This window comes from Crotalus tigris, unplaced genomic scaffold, assembly GCF_016545835.1.
Source record: "Crotalus tigris isolate CLP2741 ecotype Arizona unplaced genomic scaffold, ASM1654583v1 scf7180000017801.1383879, whole genome shotgun sequence".
Lineage (NCBI taxonomy): Eukaryota > Metazoa > Chordata > Lepidosauria > Squamata > Viperidae > Crotalus > Crotalus tigris.
In genome coordinates, this window is record NW_024096646.1 from 411,037 (window position 1) to 430,512 (window position 19,476).

Consider the following 19,476-nt stretch of genomic DNA (forward strand, 5'->3'; position numbering starts at 1 on the left):
AGGTAATTCAGGATCCGACCCATAGGGATGGTCACACACTCGACCTTGTGTTTCTCTCGGGGCAATGGAGACATGATCTGGAATTAAGGGGAATAGAGATCTCGCCCTTGTCATGGACAGATCATTTCCTATTGAGGCTGGACTTCAGAGCATTACTCCCCCATCGCAGGGAGAGGGAACCGACTAGGTGATTCCGCCCCAGGCGCCTAATGGACCCAGATCGGTTCCAGGAGGAGCTTGGGGAAATACCTGACTCCCTTGTCCACAACTCGTCCGGGTCCCTGGTTGCGGCCTGGAATGAGGCGGCGTCCGGGGCCCTGGATCGAATTGCACCTTTGCGACCTCTCTGTGGTGGTGGTCCCCGGAGGGCGCCTTGGTTTACTGAGGAGCTCCGGGAGATGAAGCGCCACAAGAGACGTCTAGAGCGACGTTGGAGGGCCAGTAACTCTGAACCTGACCGATCACTATTAAGAGCCTATCTTAGGACTTATTTAGTGGCGATAAGAGCGGCAAAGTGTGTTCACTTTTCCGCACTTATTGCATCCGCAGAATCTCGCCTGGCCGCCTTGTTTAGGGTGACCCGCTCCCTTCTTAAAGTGGAGGAGGCGGAGGAACCCTTGTAGGAGAGAGCTGAGGAGTTTGTTCAGTTTCTTTCGGACAAAATCGCTCAGATTCAGAGGGACCTGGACTCTGACTGGGCAGTGCCAGCCGAGTTGCCAGGGGCTGGTCTTAGTCATATTATCTGGAGCGAGTTTGAACCTGTGACCCCTGATGAAGTGGACAAGGCCGTGAGGGCAATGAATGCCGCCACCTGTTTATTGGACCCGTGCCCCTCCTGGCTGGTTTCTGCCAGTAGGGAGGTGACACGAGGCTGGCTCCAGGCGATAATCAATGCCTCCTTGATGGAGGGGTCTTTCCCGCAACCTTTAAAGGAAGCGGTGGTGAGGCCCCTCCTCAAGAAGCCTTCCCTGGACCCAGCTGTTTTGAAGAACTTTCGTCCCGTCTCCAACCTCTCCTTTGTGGGGAAGGTTGTAGAGAAGGTGGTGGCATCTCAACTCTTGCGATCCTTGGATGAAACCAATTATCTGGACCCTTTTCAATCTGGTTTCAGGCCCGGCTACAGCACTGAGACTGCTTTGGTCGCACTGACCGATGACCTCTGGCGAGCCCAGGATAGGGGTCATTCCTCTATCCTGGTGCTTCTTGACCTCTCAGCAGCTTTCGATACCATCGACCATGGTATCCTTCTGCGTCGTCTCGGAGAGGTGGGGCTGGGCGGCACCGTATTGCGGTGGTTCTCCTCCTACCTCTCTGACAGGTCGCAGTCGGTGTTGGCGGGCAGACAGAGATCGACCCCTAGGCGCCTCGATCATGGGGTGCCTCAGGGCTCAGTCCTGTCCCCCCTCCTTTTTAACATCTACATGAAACCGCTGGGTGAGATCATTCGGCGACACGGAGTGAGGTATTATCAGTACGCGGATGATACCCAATTATACATCTCCACCCCGTGTCCTTTCAGTGAAGCAGTCGACGTGATGTGCCGGTGCCTGGAAGATGTGAGGGTCTGGATGGGGGTGAACAGGCTTAGACTCAACCCTGACAAGACCGAGTGGCTCTGGGTCTTGCCTCCCAAAGGCCAACTGGATGGTCCATCTTTAGTCCTGGGGGGGGCAAATTTACCTCCCTCAGTGCAGGCACGCAACTTGGGTGTCCTCCTGGACTCACAGCTAAATCTGGAACAACATCTATCGGCTGTGGCCAGGGGGACCTTTGCACAGGTTCGCCTAGTGCACCAGTTGCGGCCTTATTTGGACCGGGAGGCTTTACTCACAGTCACTCATGCCCTTGTCACCTCAAGACTGGATTACTGTAATGCGCTCTACATGGGGCTACCCTTGAAGAGCGTTCGGAGGCTGCAGTTGGTTCAGAACGCAGCCGAGAGAGTGATTGTGGGCGCGCCAAGGTACGCCCACGTGTCACCTATCCTCCGCGAGCTGCACTGGCTTCCTGTGGGTCTCCGGATGCAATTCAAGGTGTTGGTTATCACCTTTAAAGCCCTTCATGGCATAGGGCCAGGTTACTTACAGGACCGCATTCTGCCGCACAGCTCCCAGAGACCGGTGAGGTCCCATAGATTGGGTCTCCTTCAGGTCCCGTCGGCCAGACAATGTCGGCTGGTGGGCCCTCAGGGAAGGGCCTTTTCTGTGGTGGCTCCGACCTGGTGGAATCAACTTCCCCCTGAGGTTCGAACTACTCCCACCCTGCCGGCCTTTAAGAAGGCCGTTAAAACCCTCCTGTTCCGGCAGGCCTGGGGCTGATGTCCCTGGGGGGCCGGGATATGATCGGACTCGCGGTATGACTGTTTTATTTTATTGTTTTATCATTGTTTTAACTTTGTACACCGCCCTGAGTCCTTTGGGATTGGGCGGCATATAAACACTGATAAAAATAATAATAATAAAATAATAAATATGTAATGCAAAAAAATAAACAGAAATCAGTAGATGTGAAGGTCAGAATGATTTGTGGGTGCAGAATCTCTCAGAATTTGAAATGGATCCAGAGCAGAAGGCAAAGTAATCCCCTTGATATCCACCAAGCTTTTAAAATTGAAACTAAATAAATAATGGAGAAACTGGTGTGCTGCTATAAAGCAGCCCATTAACTTCAAACATATTTATTTATAAAATGTATCTGGGCCATATCTTGGTTTTGCATATAGGCTTAGAAAATAAACACGACTGGAAGCTGTAGCCATTCCCCCCAAACCTGCAAATGAATGCTAGGGTGGTAGGATACCATTTTGTCTTTTAATTTCGCTTCAAGTGCCCTTCTAGCCATTTCATTCCTCCCCTCCTCCCTCTCCTCCCACCTTTGTGCCAGAACAAGCTCTGAAAATTGCAGACTCTTCTACCAGTCCTCAAAATTAGTTGCTCTACTGTGTAACTTTTATTATTATATCAATCAACATTACAGACAAAGAAATGGTAATTGCAAGCAGAACCGTTTTTCCCATTCATAAGTCAATAAGACTCCCCTATAAGAATCACTTGTAGATATCAGAAGAGTAATTTCCACTAGCTAGGTCATTAACCATAAATGTGTTTGATAGTTTGGGAACAGCCAGTCTTGGTTCAATGGGTATAGAAATCGTAATATTTGAGTGAATTGCTTACTATTAGCAGTTCACTCAAATATTACGATTTCTATACCCATGGAATCAAGACTGGCTGTTCCTGAACTATCGAACACATTTATGTCCTAGTAGCTCAAGTATAAAACAAAGTTTGTTATTTGATATATATATATGTATGTATGTATGTATGTATATGTATATGTATATGCATGTATATATGTATATATGTATATGTATATTTATATATGCACACACACACACACACACCCACATATATATGTTTTCTGAGGTTTTCGCGGGTGTTTGTATGTAGGTCTTTGGTTATTTGGGTTTTCTCCCACGTAAAATTGGAAGTGTCTTGGCGACGTTTCGACAAAGTCCCATTCGTCATCTTCAGGCTGGTGTTTTCAGCTTCGTGCTTCGAGGAGCAATTGCTCCTCGAAGCACAAAGCTGAAAACACCACCCTGTGCCAAGACACTAATTTTACGCGAGAGAAAACCCAAATAATCAATTCGATCAGCTGGGGCCGATGACACGCTCCAGGAGCCGGAAACAGGCATTAAACAACTGTATATAAGACTTCCCCCGGTGTTTGCCTTTTAACCCTGATGATGTCAAATGTATTTGATGAAAGCTTGGTGGATTAAATTCTATTTTTGGATAGATATACTCTTGGTGATCATTATTTTGACTATATACACATACACACACACACACACACACACACACACACACACACACACACATATATATACACACATACACACACACACACACACACACACACACACATTTTGAGCTTCTTAGCTCTCTTCAGCCAAACATACCCTTCTGAGATTCGAACCTGGGCTGCTTACATGTTAGGCAGCTGTGTTAACCTCTAGACCACAGGCTCTTTCTCACTTTGTCAGCTGTATCAGGGAGGGAAGAGACAAGGGGAGGAGATTTAGCTTGAGTGTTTTTTGATGCACCCTGTCGGCCCAAATATGGGAGAAAGAAATCTTTCTTTTTCTTTTGCCTGTATCAGCTCAATCTAGAGCCATCCACAGGCAGCAGTCGCCAACTGCGATCTCTTTTGTATATATACATTTTTTTGGATTGCTAACAAAGAATAAGGGAGGATGGAATAGCTATTTCAAGCTTCTTAGCTCTCTTGAGCCAAACATACCCTTCTGAGATTCGAACCTGGGCTGCTTACATGTTACATATATATACTGTATAAAATATAAAGATTGTATACAGTATATTTCCAGTGCCTTCTCCTACAAAGCCAACATAACATACATCAGACTGTCTACTGGTGCTTCTCACAGTCAGAATAGTTTTATAGGAATGTGGTGTATACCATACTGCTCACTCAGGATGAGCATCTGTTAGAGATTTCTATCAAATGTCAGTTTTTACATGACTGAGACAATTTTCAGAATAGGATCCAACTTGGACCACAATATTTAAGAAATTTGGTATAAATGTAAGAAGTTAGTCTAAAATCCCAGGTTTGTATGATTAAATACTTCAAAGTTTTTTTTTAATGTCTAATCTCAGCAAAATTCTACTGTGTTTCCTGTTTCTGTGCTTAAAGAGATAAGAAATCTGTTTTCTGGAGTGGTTGGCTACGATATGCAGAATGCAAGTATATAGAAATCTTGAATATCATGAATAAACTGATGACTAATGGATATATAAAATTGGTTGTAAATAAGCATAAAGGGAACATCTACAGTTGGAAATAGTTATTTAGGGCATTGAGCTCAAAGCTTCTTGGTACAGAATCCTTATTATCTTTCTTTCCAGTCTTGCCTTGAACTAATTCAATAAAGATTACGACTCACTTTTGTTGAGAAATTGATTCCAGTGTTAAACTTGTTTTTTTCTTAGGATTCTTTTTCTAATATTTAGTCAAAATGTGCCTTCTGATTGAGGCATTTAACTCTAATTTCCTGGAACATCTTTGTTACCTGGTCCTCTGCCAGCATCCTCAGAGTGGGGAATACGGGGGAGGGGTATGCCCGACCCCAGGGGACTGATCAAAAGAGAGGGGGAGAGAGAAAAGAACAAAAGATGAGGCACGTACGATTGGGAGCATATTCATGGGTGGAGAGGGGATATTTGAGAAGGGAGTAAGAATGGAGAATAGTCAGGAACAGCAGGTAGAGCTGCAGATTAGAGGGGGGGAGGAAACGGGAGAGAGTGGAGTTGATAGGTATGGAAAAGGGCAGGCAGGAATAATAGGTAGGAAAGCAGTTTGGGGGGGAAGTTTGGGAAGGAGAGTCCAATAGGAACGCAGGTCGGTAGATGGGAACAGTACGTAGGACAGCAGGCAAGGGAGGGAAGAATGCTGGAAGAAACAGCAAACAGAGCAGTGGATTGGAGGGGGGGGGAAACAGGAGAGGGGGGGACTGACAGGAAAGTAGAAGGGCAGATAAGAATAGAAGGCAGGATGGCAGATTGGGGGGGAGGAAAGCTTAAGAAGGAGGGTTTAACAGGAATGGATGTTGGCATGTGGGAACAGCATGTAAGATGGCAGGTCAGAGGAGGAGGAATACTAGAAAAGAGAGAATGTACAGAAATGGATGAACCACAGGCAAGTCAGCAGATGATGGGGAGGACATTGGAGAGGGGAAGATGGACAGTGGGGGAGGAGGGTAAACAGGAACAGCAGGTAGAGCAGCGGATCAGGAAGGAAAAGATATTGAGGAAGAGAACATCAATAAGAATGGTTGGTGAAAGGCAGGAGCAACAGGTTAATCAACAGGTGGGAGGGTTGAAGGAAGGAGGGGGAAGGATGACAGGAATGGACAACAAAGGGTGTATGAATCGGCAGGCTGGGAGAGGAGGGGGGTTGGAGGAGGGAGTTGTAATAAGAACTGGCAATGGTATGCAAAAACGGCAGGCAGATCAGCAGCCCAGGAGCGTGCTACTGATAATAGCACAGGGAGGGGGAGACAGCATAAGGATGACAAAGCAGGAAAATACAATGTTAGAGTGCAAAAAAGAGAGGGCGGATCAGGCAAGGCTGTCACAGGCAATCAGGAAGAGTGGCCCTATCACGAGGGCAATGAGTAGGCAATTGGATCAGCAAGGGGATAAAAAGAACTTCCCACCCCCTAAGCCCCACTCTGAGGACGCTGGCAGAGGACCAGCGAAAGCTAAGTTGTTTTAATTTTTGTATATAACTGTTTTTATTGTTTTAAATGTGGTTTTAACAATACATAGAATGGAAAAAGGGGGTTGTTTTATGGCCCATTTTTACGTTCCACTGGAATGTTACGAACTGGCTGTTTCTAAAAGAATAAAACTTGTAACATTGAGACTGTTGCTTGCTTGACTTGGAAAAGCACCCACCACTGTAAACCTTTCTGAACTTTGCAGCTTGCCACACAAATACCAGCAAAATCCAAGCCAAAAGTAACACTGAATGGAATAATTTCAATGAAGGCCATGAAAGCATAAAAGATAGTAAAATATATAGCTCTTTACCATTAAGAATCATGATTGAAAATAAAATGATCATGGCATTGATACAATCAAACAGCACAGCTTAAAACAGTCGTGTTTTATCTTGAATCCAGTATAAAACCAGTTAGTATGAAGTTGGGACAAAATCTCAGAACTTGATTGCTTTCTTTCAACTTTAAATGTTTGAAATAATGATTTAAAAATTTGAAATCTTTCAAATTTTCTTTCAAATTTCCAAATCATTATTTCAAACATTTACAGTGTATGAATCAACATATATGTGCAAAACAAATCTGTACAAGTTCTAAGATAAAAAATAGAGATCATCTAGATCAGACATGTCAAACACAAGGCCCGGGGGCCAGATGCGGCCCGTGAAGTGGTTTCATGTGGCCCGCGAAGCCATCCTGGAAACAGTGAGGCAACGGCCCTCTCTGCCTTGGCCCTGGCTTCCTAGACTTCCGGTTCTGGTTCGCGGCGTCGCTAGTCGTGCTGGGAGACTTCTCGCCGGTTAGTTTTCCTTCCATTGGTGGACCCTTATACAGGTCCAAAGTCACCCTGGAGGGTGTGACTTTCCATCGAGGATTCTGCTGTCCAGCTGCAGAGGAGTGACGGCTCGTCCAGCTGTCTGGATGAATCTCCGAGGGCAGACGGAGAAGAAGATGGGCCAGTAAAATGGCCGATCGCCCTGCCGCTTCAGACCGTAAGTCAGAGAACATCTAAGCTGTGAATGCCCCCGTGGTGAGCCCAGGTGAGAACTTTATTTTCAACTCTCTCTTTTCTATTTTTCTTTTTTTTCTGAGACCTGTAAGAGCTTTTGAAATTATTTCCCTGGCTTGGAAAGGTGGCTTCTGCATTTTTTGGGAAGAAAGGCGTTTTGTAAACATAGAAATAGACTATATTTTACTTTTATATATATTTTTTCCCTTTGGATACAAAAAAAAAAAAAGACGGAAAAGATCTTCTTTCTTCCCTCTTTGTATGAACTGTATTATTATTATTTTTTCTTCTTCTTGTATATTATTATACTTTAAAAGACAGAAAAAAGGAATGGATTGTTGGAAAAGATCTTATCTAATTCATTGAGGACATCTACTGGCGAAAGTTTGACACTACAAGTTTGGCTATTCTATTAAAGATTTTCAAAACACTTTGGAGGGAAAGATAAGATGTGCAGCTGTGGAAGCTGTGGAGGTGGATGTTGTTTGTATGAAATATAGCCTCCACAAAAAGAAAATGAGATCTTCTTTTAAGCATTAGTATCTAAAACGGAGACTCAGCTACAATTGAACTATGCACTTATATTGGAAAAGATCTATGAGGCCTCTGCTGAAATACGTGCTACAATTAAAAACTGTACTTTAGAACCAAGATCTAGAGAATCTACTACATCTATTCAAAGTGATCTCCAGGTTACATCTGATTATGGTATAAATCAAAATATACCAGAAGAGGAATCTCTAGACAGTAGAGGAACTTATTTTACTTGACAACCCCTTCTTCTGCAACTTAGAGAATCAGAAGAAGCAAAGACTAAGACTTCAAACTATAAAGCAACGATGTGGCAAGGAGAAAAGGAAAAGATGTTTATTGCAGAGGAAAGGATTTTTACTTTCTCAAAGAATTCTACAAGCAACAAAAATGTATTCACTGGTTGAAAGGGAAGCTTTGCTATGGAAGCCTGTGTGGCATAGAAGAAAACCTAGAATTAGATTGAAAAAGAAATTTAAAATTGTTTAATGGATTAAAAGGCAATGTTGGTTCTATGGAATGTTTTAAGGATAATGATTTAGACTTAGAAGTAAGAATTTACAATTTAGTTTGATGATTTTTTTTGTTTTATGGAAATTTGTTTGGTGTGGAAATATGAAAATTAAATGTGGAGTGAAAAAAGAAACTTGGCTTTATAGAGACTAAGAATGCACTCCTTGGAATAATAGATTGATTTAGAGGGAAATTATGTACTGAAAATGAAAAAATGTTGAGTTTCTTAGGCTGGAATTTTGAAATGTTTAATTAATTAGGAGATTTTTGTGTATAATAATATGTTTTTATATGGTATGATAATTAATTGGATGGAATTTGGTTTGTTTAATCATTGGAAATGAATTAAGTTAAAGATTATTACAAGCAACAAAAATAGATTTACAGGCGGAAAGGTTAAGGATAATGATTTAGACTTATAAGTAAGAAAACTATAACTATATACATGTGTAATGTTTAATTAATTAAGAGATTTTTGTGTATAATAATATGATTTGATAAGATATGATAATTAATTGAATGGAATTTGAAGGTATAATGAATTGAAATGAAGCAAGGTTTAATATTGTCTTTTTGTTAACTAAGCTAGTTATTATTGGATGAAGAAATAAATAAGATTGGTGATAAAAAGAGATGAGAGAGATTAAGAGCTTGAATATATTTGGAAGAGATATTTGAAGTGATAATATGTTGATGTAAAACATTATCTGATTATGCTAACTGAAATTGATAAAGTTTTAAAAACAGGTTTAATAGTAATAGAAATTTATGATAGAAATGAAATATATTAAATTTATTATGTTATTTGAGGGAAATAGAGAGATGATAGCGAATGTATTAAATTGAGCTGTTTTTGTGTGATTTTATGTTGGAATCTTTGTTTACCCAAACATCACGGTGTGTCTTAAATACTTTTTCTTAAAACTATAAAACCAATAAAATATATTAAAAAAAAAAAGAGATGCTACCTTCTAACTCAATTTTGTAGCCTGGATATGATACGCCTGTTACAGTCATACTTGGTACTAGTATGTTTGAGAAAGAATATACCAAATGCAGAACCCTGAACATGTATATGATCAATAGTGTCATGAAAAAAAAATCCACCTCCATGATGCTTTGATATATTAGCCCTTCAGAATCTCATCCAAAATTTGAAATCTTTCAAATTTAACTATAAATTTAAAATTCATCTTTAAATGTTTGAAATAATGATTTAAAAATTTGAAATCTTTCAAATTTTCTTTCAAATTTCCAAATCATTATTTCAAACATTTACAGGGTATGAATCAACATATATGTGCAAAACAAATCTGTACAAGTTCTAAGATAAAAGATAGAGATCATCTAGATCAGACATGTCAAACACAAGGCCCAGGGGCCAGATGTGGCCCATGAAGTGGTTTCATGTGGCCCGCGAAGCTATCCTGGAAACAGTGAGGGAACGGCCCCCTCTGCCTTGGCCCTGGCCAGGCCAGCCGGGAGCCAATGTACAATTTTGTGGTGGCCATCTATGTTGAAACGCATTCAGTCTTAGTTCCACAAGGTTGTCTGGAAACAGCGAGGAACCAGGAGAACGTTGATCAGCAGCCTTGAGGAAGTGGGGCTGGGCTTGGTGCTGCGGGTGCTCAAGGGCCAGGTTGGGCATTTGACCTCTGCTGCCCAGGCTCCGGGCAGCCCACACCACCATCCAGCCCCCATGCATGGCCTGAGAGAAACGAGTGGATCATGCCTTGGCACTTGCCCTGGTCCCATCCCCTTCTGCCAGAGACCCTCAGATCTGTCCCACTCCTGCCCAGGCCCCCATAGGCACCCTTGACACGAACGATGTAGAGCTGGCCACGCCCACCCAGTAGGCCACACCCACTCTATCATGCCCACCCAGTAGGCCACACCCACCCTGGCCACACCCATCCGGCCCCCTGAGGGCAACCGGAATGCTGATGCGGCCCTCAATGAAATTGAGTTTGACACCCCTGATCTAGATGACTGAAAGCTAAAATTAAGGAGGAAATGATTGTGGCTTTTGATGCAACTACTGTTTCCTTGCTTTTAATATGGGTTAACTTTTGAAAGTAACAGTCACTCTGACTTATTACCAAACTGGGAATCTCAATATGTACATGTGACTTGGAACCCCTCTTTAGTTTATAAATGGGAAAATATATATTTCCAAAATGTTACTGGAAAGAAAAAAAATTCTAAGTAGGATTTACTATATCATGTCTTTCATTATTACATAATGTTTATAAAAAGCAAAGAATGTCATGAAGCAACTGGGAATGTCTGTTATAATTCTTCAGCAATAAATGCTACATTATATTAATGTTATTTAGACTGAGCAAAAATTGTGGGGTAATACATTAGTCTATCCACATTAGACAAAGAAAAGGTTAAAATGTTTAGGAATCGCAATATATATACTGGCAGATCATACCAGTACTGCCAAAGCTCTCATTAAAACAACAACAATAGCAGCATCAACAACATAGCTCAAAACTCAGTTGGACTTGGGAGGCCAATATGCACAATTTTGTAATGCTAGAATAGAATAGAATAGAATAGAATAGAATAGAATAGAACCATTTCAGACAAATGGTTGTCCAATCTCTTCTTAAAAACTTCCAGGGTTGGAGCATTCACAACTTCTGAAGGCAATTGATTAATTGTTCTAACTGTCAGGAAATTTCTTTTTAGTTCTATGTTGCTTTTCTCCTTGATTACTTTCCATCCATTGTTTGTTGTCCTGCCTTCAGGTGTTTTGGAGAATAGCTTGATTCCCTCTTCTTTGTGGCAGCCCCTGAGATATTGGAACACTGCTATAAGGTCACTCCTTATCCTTCTTTTCATTAAACTAGACATACTCAATTCCAGCAACCATTCTTTATATGTTTTAACCTCCAGTCCCCTGATCATTTTTGTTGCTCTTCTCTGAACTCTTTCTAGAGCCTCAACATCTTTTTTACATCATGATGACTAAAACTCGATACAGTATTCCAAGTATAGCCTTACCAAGGCATTATCAAGTGGTATTAACACTTCACATGATCTTGATTCTATCCCTCTGTTAATGGAGCCTAGAACTGTGTTGGCTTTTTTGGCAGCTGCAGCACACTGCTGGCTCATATTTAAGTAATTGTCCACTTGGACTCCGAGATCCCTCCCACAGTTACTACTATTGAATGAGATACCACCTATATCAGGGGTGTCAAACTGCCGGCCCGTGGGCAGGACATGTCACATGGAAGCCACGCCCACCTCATTGCCAGCAATGGCAAAACCGGCCTGACGTGTTGCGCGACGTCACGTGACATCATGAGTTTGACATGCCTGTACCTGTGCATTTGGGTTTTCTTGCCTAAATGTAAAACCTTACTTTTTTCATCACTTTTTTCATCATTTTGTTAGATAGTGCCTAATGTTCAAGTGTGTCAAGATTCTCCTGTATCTTAAGCCTATATTCTGGAGTGTTGGCTATTTTCCCAGCTTGGTGTCATCTGCAAATTTGATGAGTTTCCCATCTATCCCCTCTTCCAAATCATTGATGAAGATGTTGAAGAGTACTGGGCCTAAAACAGAGCCTTGGAGTACCCCATTGCATACTTCCCTCCAAGTAGATGCAGTTCCATTGAGGACTACACATTGAGTGCAATTGGTCAGCCAATTACGAATCCATCTGGTGGTGATGCTGTCTAACCCACATTTTTCTATCTTATCTAGTAGTAGGTTTTGGTCTACTTTATCAAATGCCTTACCGAAGTCCAAGTAAATGATATCCACAGTGTTCCTCTGGTCCACTAATTTTGTCACCTTGTCAAAGAATGCGATAAGATTTGTCTAGCATGATTTGTTTTGACAAACCTATGTTGGCTTTTAGTTATGACTTTGTTTGCCTCTAGGTGTTTGCTGATTCATTGCTTGATTATCTTTTCCAGAATCTTCCCAGGTATTGAGGCCAGGTTGATAGGTCTGTAGTTTCCTGGATCTCCTTTTTTTTCCTTTTTTGAAGATGGGAACTACATCAACCCTTTTCCAGTCCTCTGGTAGTTCCCCGGTGCTCCAGGATCTTTGAAAGATATAGTTCAGTGGTTCTGAGATCACGTCTGCCAGTTCTTTCAGAACCTTGGGGTGTAATCCATCTGGTCCTGGTGATTTGAACTCGTCTAGGGTGGACAGGTGCTTACTTACCATTTTCTTGCCTATTTTAACTTGTGTTTCTGATCTGTTTTGTATGGTACTGTTTTTGATAGGTTGCACTGTTTTTTTCCTTTGTGTAAAGACGGAGGCAAAAAATGAGTTAAGTAGTTCTGCTTTCTCCCTGTTGCCTGTCACCTTCTTGCCACTTTCTCCTACTAATGAATCAATCGTTTCCTTGAGTTTTTTCTTGTTTTTTATATGTTGAAAGAAGCTTTTTTTGTTATTTTTTACTTCTTTCGCAAGCCTTAGTTCACTTTGAGCCTTAGCTTTCCTCATTTCATCTTTGCAGATTTGGGCTATTTGCTGATATTCTGCCTTAGTTATGTTCCTCTCTTTCCACTTTTTATACTTGTCCTTTTTGTCTTTCAATTTCAAAAAAGAATCCTTTATGCAGCTATGCAGCTGTTATTTTTCTGTTATTGTGCTAGACTGGGCTTTTATGCTAACTGAGAACTCCAGGAAGAAATAGTAGGAACTCTATTACAAAAGCAACTTAGTTAAGATTGCAAGATTCCCAAAATTCTGCAGTGGTCTCACTGACATTTTCATTTTTCAGGAAGTTGAAGAAGAGACAAAGAAAATAGTCCTTCTAGATTCGATCCAACCAACAGGGAAGGGCAGATTGAACAAGTGAAAGTGGCAGGATAAACTGACCACATCATTTTGATGTTCAAGATACTATAGAAAGTGCAGTAGAGTTGTATAGGCATAACAGAATCAAGGAGAGCAATTTTCAATCAATTTAATGATGTTCTAGATGGGATCTCATATAACATGGCTTAAAGCAGTGATTCTCAACTTGTGGTTTGTGGACCACTGGGAGGGCTGCAATGTCATCACAGGGGGTCCGGGAAAGCTTAAAGAAATGTTATGATTTAAATCTTGAATTGAGTCTTGAGGGTCCATGACCCTGTTCCATGATCACAAAAGGTATTTAAAGGGAGTCGATGGTGAAGAAAAGGTTGAGGATTACTGACTTAAAGCATTACTTTTTTTAAAAAATGTAGAAACTACTGCTTATCAGAAAAAAAACAATATTGAAGCAATATAAGCTTTAGACTCCCTGCTCTTCTGATGATATATGTTAGAAAATGTAATTCAAATTAAGTAGAGAGAAGTGATAATAAGCAAACAATTATTTATCTCATATTAGTCATTCCGAATAATTTATGATTGATTTAAAGCAGCTGCAATCTTGCACTTTTGGGAAGAATATTCTCCTGTATAGTCCATTTTGGCTCTTAAATTACTAAACACTACTGGACATATCTTGAGTACCTATTTTGGCTTTGTCCAGCAGGGTTTCAGTACCTTTCATAGTTCCTCCTTTAAAGAAGATGTATGAAGTGTGTTTGTAATTTTTAGTATAGAACATAGAAATATGTTGTAAATAGTATAAACATTTTAAAAATATTTTCAGTAGTACTGAAACTGCAATTTGTCACATAGATTTCAATCTATGCTAAATCCTATCATTCTAGACTCTCAGTACCTTTAAATATAAAATGATAGTTGCTGCAAATGATTTAACAAATGATGGTCCATTTTGAAAAAAATAGAAGCTATTGAATATGTATATGTAAAAATGTATAACCTGTTCTTTCAGTGTTCATACCTCAGACAGTTGGTTTTCACCCTCTGTTTTCTTTTCTTTTTTTATAACGTTCTCCTTTGGTCTGAAAAGATTAGCAAGATATTTGACCAATTACTCTTGGTTACTAACTTTGTTGCATAGTATATGTAGCATAAGGAATGGGGAGACAATTCCACTTTTTTTAAAGAAGGCTTCCAAAAAAAATGATACAAAAAGCCCATACAACTATAGGCACAAGGCTAATATTTCCATAAAGGTCTGTTTCACTTTCTGGTTTGTAGACAACACTGTACTAGTAATCATTAAAGAAACTGAATGTACAAGTAGTCCTTGACTCACAACCTTTCATTTAATGACCATTCAATATTACAATGGCACTGAAAAAAGTGACTAGTGACCAGTTTTCATACTTATGACCTTGCAATAACTCCATGATTATGTGATCAAAATTTGGGCACTTGGCAGCTGGCATGTATTATCCTGGGGACATGTCATTACCATCTGTAATCTTCCTAGTTGGCTTCCGACAAACAGTCAATGGGGAAAGCCAGATTTGCTTAATGACTGCATGATTCACTTAACAACTTCTGTGATTCATTTAATATATGTGGCAAAAAGGTTATAAAATGGGGCACAACTCACTTAACAACTGTCTTGCTTAGCAATGGAAACTTTTGGCTCAATTGTGGCCCTAATTCAAGGACTACCTATATTCCACAATATCTCACAACAACAGCAGCAGTCCAAACACCATTGATGTCATTCTGGTTTTAGTACCTCTTAGAAAGCTAACAAAATGTAGGCCGGTCTCATTTCTAGAGAGAGATTCTTCCATATTATAGGATATATTGTCTGCAATTCTAGCAACCACCAGAACTGAATCACTGATATTTGGAATTTCCAACAGTTTGTCAGTTATCTTTTCAAAAGGTCTAATAGCAGACCTGTGGCTATGATCTTGATGGGAAAAAAAACAAGAGAGGTTTTAACCCTTTGCTGTGGGCCTGACCCAGATATAATGTCTTTCCCGCCTGTAATTTGCATTTTTAAACTGTGATATCACATTTAGGTTGACCTTAACTTGCACATATCAAGGTAACAAAACCCCTTTTTGCCCCCGGCATCATCAATTGGGACACTTCATAAGTAATTTACTGTATTTGTGGCTTTTTTTAATGTTGTGGTTAATAAATTGTCAGGAAGTGGAAAGTGCAAGACCTGATGATGTCATTTTAACTCATCTCTACTGTCTGAGCACAGTAGTAATGGATATGCACACAAACATATATATAAGAGTACCTTCATCTGTTTTAAATTACATCCCAAAAGTTCAAGTAAGTACCAATGTATACGCCTTACATGTTTTATAGATATGACTAGACTAGTACTGTTCATTTTATGTATCTTTTTGGGATAATCCTAATTTTCTGTGTCTATTAAAAAGTCCAAGGCTGTAGCTGACACTTTCCAGGGCTGATTGCCATTCTTTTGGAACTATGGATCCATGGAAGAATTGGATAAGATACACTCTTCTGTGGGTATTCTGCTGTTATTACTTCCTCCTCCTCACTGTTTCAAGTCCTTTGCCCTTGAAGCAAACAGGCACTCTAAATAATAACTCCTGCAGCCTCAGCCAACACCACTTCCAGAGAATCACCATCAAGAACCTAACCTATAGCGTGGCCAAACAGGTAAAACCAGAGGGCTTTGCTCAGTGCCAGAGTATTGGCTGTTGGACTTTTCTATTGTGTATTTTCTAGTTTGCATCCATTTTTTCTGCCATTTTTTTCTTTCTGAAAAGAGACTATTTTGTGATAGCTGGATATGTCCTGGTGAGTTAGGGTTTTCCAAATTGCATTTATAGTATGTATAATTTGGAAAAGCCATAACTCAGTAGAACATATCCAGAAATCTCTGCTGGGCAATCTGGTAGCAGCTTGGTACATGTCTATTTCCTTATTGGCTTTCTGTATATTGTCAGCCATATAATTTTATTTCCTGTTATGTTCTGTCTATAAACCTTGCAAATTTCAGATTTGTTAAATATTTACAATATATTGTGAGTTCCATGTCAGAATTCACCAGCAAATTCCTCAGATTTCCTATTTTGGTGGGTTTTACTCTTTTTGACAGGTTTTCATATTGGTTTGTATGATTTTGGCTTAGCACAATTTGTGATTCTGCCATGGTTTGTCAGTAATGGCATATTGCTTACCAAGTTATGCAGAAATCAGCTGTATATATTTTTTAAAAAATTCAAAATGCAGTGTAAGAATCTATGGCTAGCTCAAATAAAAATGTGTTTTTTTATTTCTACCTTTTTCTTGGTTTCTACAATTCCCTGGTGAAATTAGAAAGCTATTGCAGTTCCAGTAAATTGGTAGCTAGAAAACAGGACTTTCACAAAGTTAAAGGCTCATTTTCTGTGCTACAGTTTTCCTGTTTCTTTTATCAGGCAAGGCTTTATGATAAGGACACAGATAACAGATTTGTGGGACAGCATCTATATACCAACATCACGGTGAGACTCTATTTTAAACATGCATTAATTAATTTAAATTTTATTGATATAAACTTAAGGCTTCTGCAGCAAAATCTATCAAAAGTGAGATAGAAGCTGTAACTATGAGATCAAAGTCCTTTTTTATATGCATCACATGTGCAACTCTACTTAAAAAGGGAAGGGTCTTCAGGCGCAGAATCAAAGCTATCTTGGTTTCAGTGACCCACTCCTGCAGATGGCAGCAAACTGTCAAAATGCTAAGACAGACATAGTGACATGATTCCAATAATTACATACTTACATCCTGACCACTGGATGCTAGTATGTACCTTGTGGTTTTTGCTCAGGATAAGCATAACACATTCTATGTACAGTATATAGGTGCTTATACCTGCATAGTCCAATCTCTATTTTTTGACTGTTTATTTTGCAGAGGAATGAACGTTGCTACTTAATGAAAAGAGTAACAGATACTGTGCTCACACATGTCCTCTATAACCTGAAGAACCAATATCCCAGTCTCCAAGAAGTAATATATTTTTTGGTGTATTTGAATGCGGAACTGCGTGACTGTGTAAGCATCATAAGAATTGTGTATTGGGCAGATACTCTCTCCTGTCAGAATCCAGACCATTTCATTTCAGATGATGGTGGGAGGACTATTTCAGCATATGTAAAGAAAATACCAGTCTTGAAAAAACTTCAAATGGTTTTTATTTGTTCTCTATCCCTTCTTCTCAAATTTCTTCATATCTTCCACTTCATATCTAATTTTCTTTCTTGGATGGTTTCAAACTGCAAATAGAGTTGGCCTCTGTTTATCTACAGTACATCTACATCTACATCTCAACTACATCTAATACCATAGCTCTGGTGCTGACAGCACTAACAGAGGAAACATCAAATCAAAACATCCAAGATTTCTGAAGTTCAACACAAACCACATTGTTATATCTTTTTCTTTCCTTTTCAGAAACCACTGGAAGATAAAACATACATTGAAGGACATTTGAAAAGAATGAAAGACAAATTAGAAGAGGTACATTAATTTAAGAATAGATTGATGAGAGCAATGGAGGTATGCTGCCTATTTTTGTCACTATGAAAGGTTGAATTAAATGTCTAGAATAGTTCTGACCAGCTTTCAGGGGATGTGGATATATTATTGGAGAAAAGGTAGACCATGTTAAATCAAGACAGTGCAAGACTGAAATTGGGTAAAGTTGACATGTAGCATCTTATAGTTGCATCCACATTATTTGTATTTCTTCCTTCATCCTCCATTTCTTCAGTTGTTTTCAACATCTCCTATTCTGATTTTCAGTTTTCATTTGAGTATGTTATTTTGCCAAACTTTGAATTGTTGCATATTTGCTTTTGCATATTTTCATTATGATGGCAAATAGTATCAGAGCAAAAAAGCAATAATCTTGGTGATGGCAGTGCAAGTTCTCTCTTTGCAATATATTGGGAAGGTTTTTCTTTTTACATGATGCAGGTAAACATGCACTACAGGTAACAGTCGGAGGAGCTATGATCTTCTTTCAACAGAGAATTAACTCTCCAATTTATGGATTAAAGAATCTTTCATGTTTTCACATCTATTAAGTCTGGTCAAAATCTATAGTAGCTATGGGATTGCATTATGACAGTTTGAAGTCCAAATATATTTAATATAGCATATGCTTTCTTAGTCTGACCATAGGATATCTTAAAATTGCAAATCTTTTTATAATTTTAATTACATTTTATTTGATGTCATGTATATGAGATAGCAGAATTATTTTAACTTTACCACTGAAGTTCACAAAGGTGGTCACAGATTCTGCAAGGCCAGGGTTACCCTGAACAGGCTTGATAATTGACCGTATCTCTTATGTCTTCCATCATATAGGATCACACTACTGATCCTATAGAACAAAAGACCTAACAAAACAAAAAACCCTACCTTCTATACATCAAAACAAACAAATAATATTTTGCCATACTAGATTAGATAGAGCCTTTTATAAAAATAATTCCAATCACCAAATAAATTCTAGGCAAAGCAATATATACTTGGATCTGCTGAAGACCATACTTTTGCTTTGATTTTTCAGTTGGGAGAGAATGGAATGAACAAAGTAGTTGGTGAACTTGATTTGCTGTTTGACTATCTGGAGAATGCATGCACTTCAAAGAAAGCAAGCAGCGGGCACCAGGGCAACAAGAACTGAGTGGACCATCAAAATTATGATATGTTTTTCATATACTGGAGAAAAAGCAATACATATTATAGGTCAATGTTAAGGTCAAGTTCCAGAAATCTTTGATCATCTGATACAAAAAAATTATAAATATGTTTGGATGCTGCAGTTTCTGAGATTTCTGATAGGTCCAATGCAACTAATGGCTCCCTTGGAGTTATAATTGAATAAGTATCAATTTGCCAAATTATAAAAGTGGAATTTTGGATAGCATCCTGATAAGTCATACAATTTTATTTATTTAAGTATCTGAATAATTTTTTTAGAATATTTTATCTACTAACAGTACTTATCTTCAAAGAATCACTATATATTTGCCATAGCATTTTAATGAGTATTACTACTGCATATAGCTAATAATTTATTGTTATATTTTGATATATTTGATATATTTTGATATAATTTATAATGTATTTATAGGAATATTCTAGGATATAGTTTGTAACTTTTAAGTATTATATTTTAAGCAATATAATATGATGTAATTGTGTAAGTTTAGTGACTGTTTTCTTATAGTAATGATGCATTTTGATATGATTTATTTATGTTATTAAAATAAGTATCATTTGAAACTAT

General features: G+C 39.3%; 1 protein-coding gene across 3 annotated transcripts; it reads left to right on the forward strand.

Moving 5' to 3' along the window:
• Positions 1 to 14,880: 14,880 nt before the first annotated feature.
• Positions 14,881 to 19,178, forward strand: IL22 (interleukin 22). 3 transcript variants are annotated; one of them, XM_039342670.1, is made up of 5 exons: positions 14,881 to 15,842; positions 16,607 to 16,672; positions 17,088 to 17,228; positions 17,628 to 17,693; positions 18,754 to 19,178. In XM_039342670.1, exons 1-5 carry the CDS (start codon positions 15,648 to 15,650, stop codon positions 18,868 to 18,870), a joined length of 585 nt encoding a protein of 194 aa, XP_039198604.1. In that variant the 5' UTR covers positions 14,881 to 15,647; the 3' UTR covers positions 18,871 to 19,178. The 3 variants fall into 3 exon arrangements, 2 of the variants coding, with proteins under 2 accessions (XP_039198604.1, XP_039198605.1); XM_039342671.1 differs by having other exon boundaries at positions 17,628 to 17,732; positions 18,754 to 18,824; XR_005556603.1 differs by having other exon boundaries at positions 17,088 to 17,693; positions 18,754 to 18,793.
• Positions 19,179 to 19,476: the final 298 nt, after the last annotated feature.

Coding starts and splice junctions, on each gene's coding strand:
- IL22 (XM_039342670.1), top strand. CDS start 15,648: ATGGATCCATGGAAGAATTGGATAAGATACACTCTTCTGTGGGTATTC. Junction 17,229..17,627: donor ATGCGGAACTGCGTGACTGT/GTAAGCATCATA, acceptor TTTCCTTTTCAG/AAACCACTGGAAGATAAAAC. Junction 17,694..18,753: donor TGAAAGACAAATTAGAAGAG/GTACATTAATTT, acceptor TTGATTTTTCAG/TTGGGAGAGAATGGAATGAA.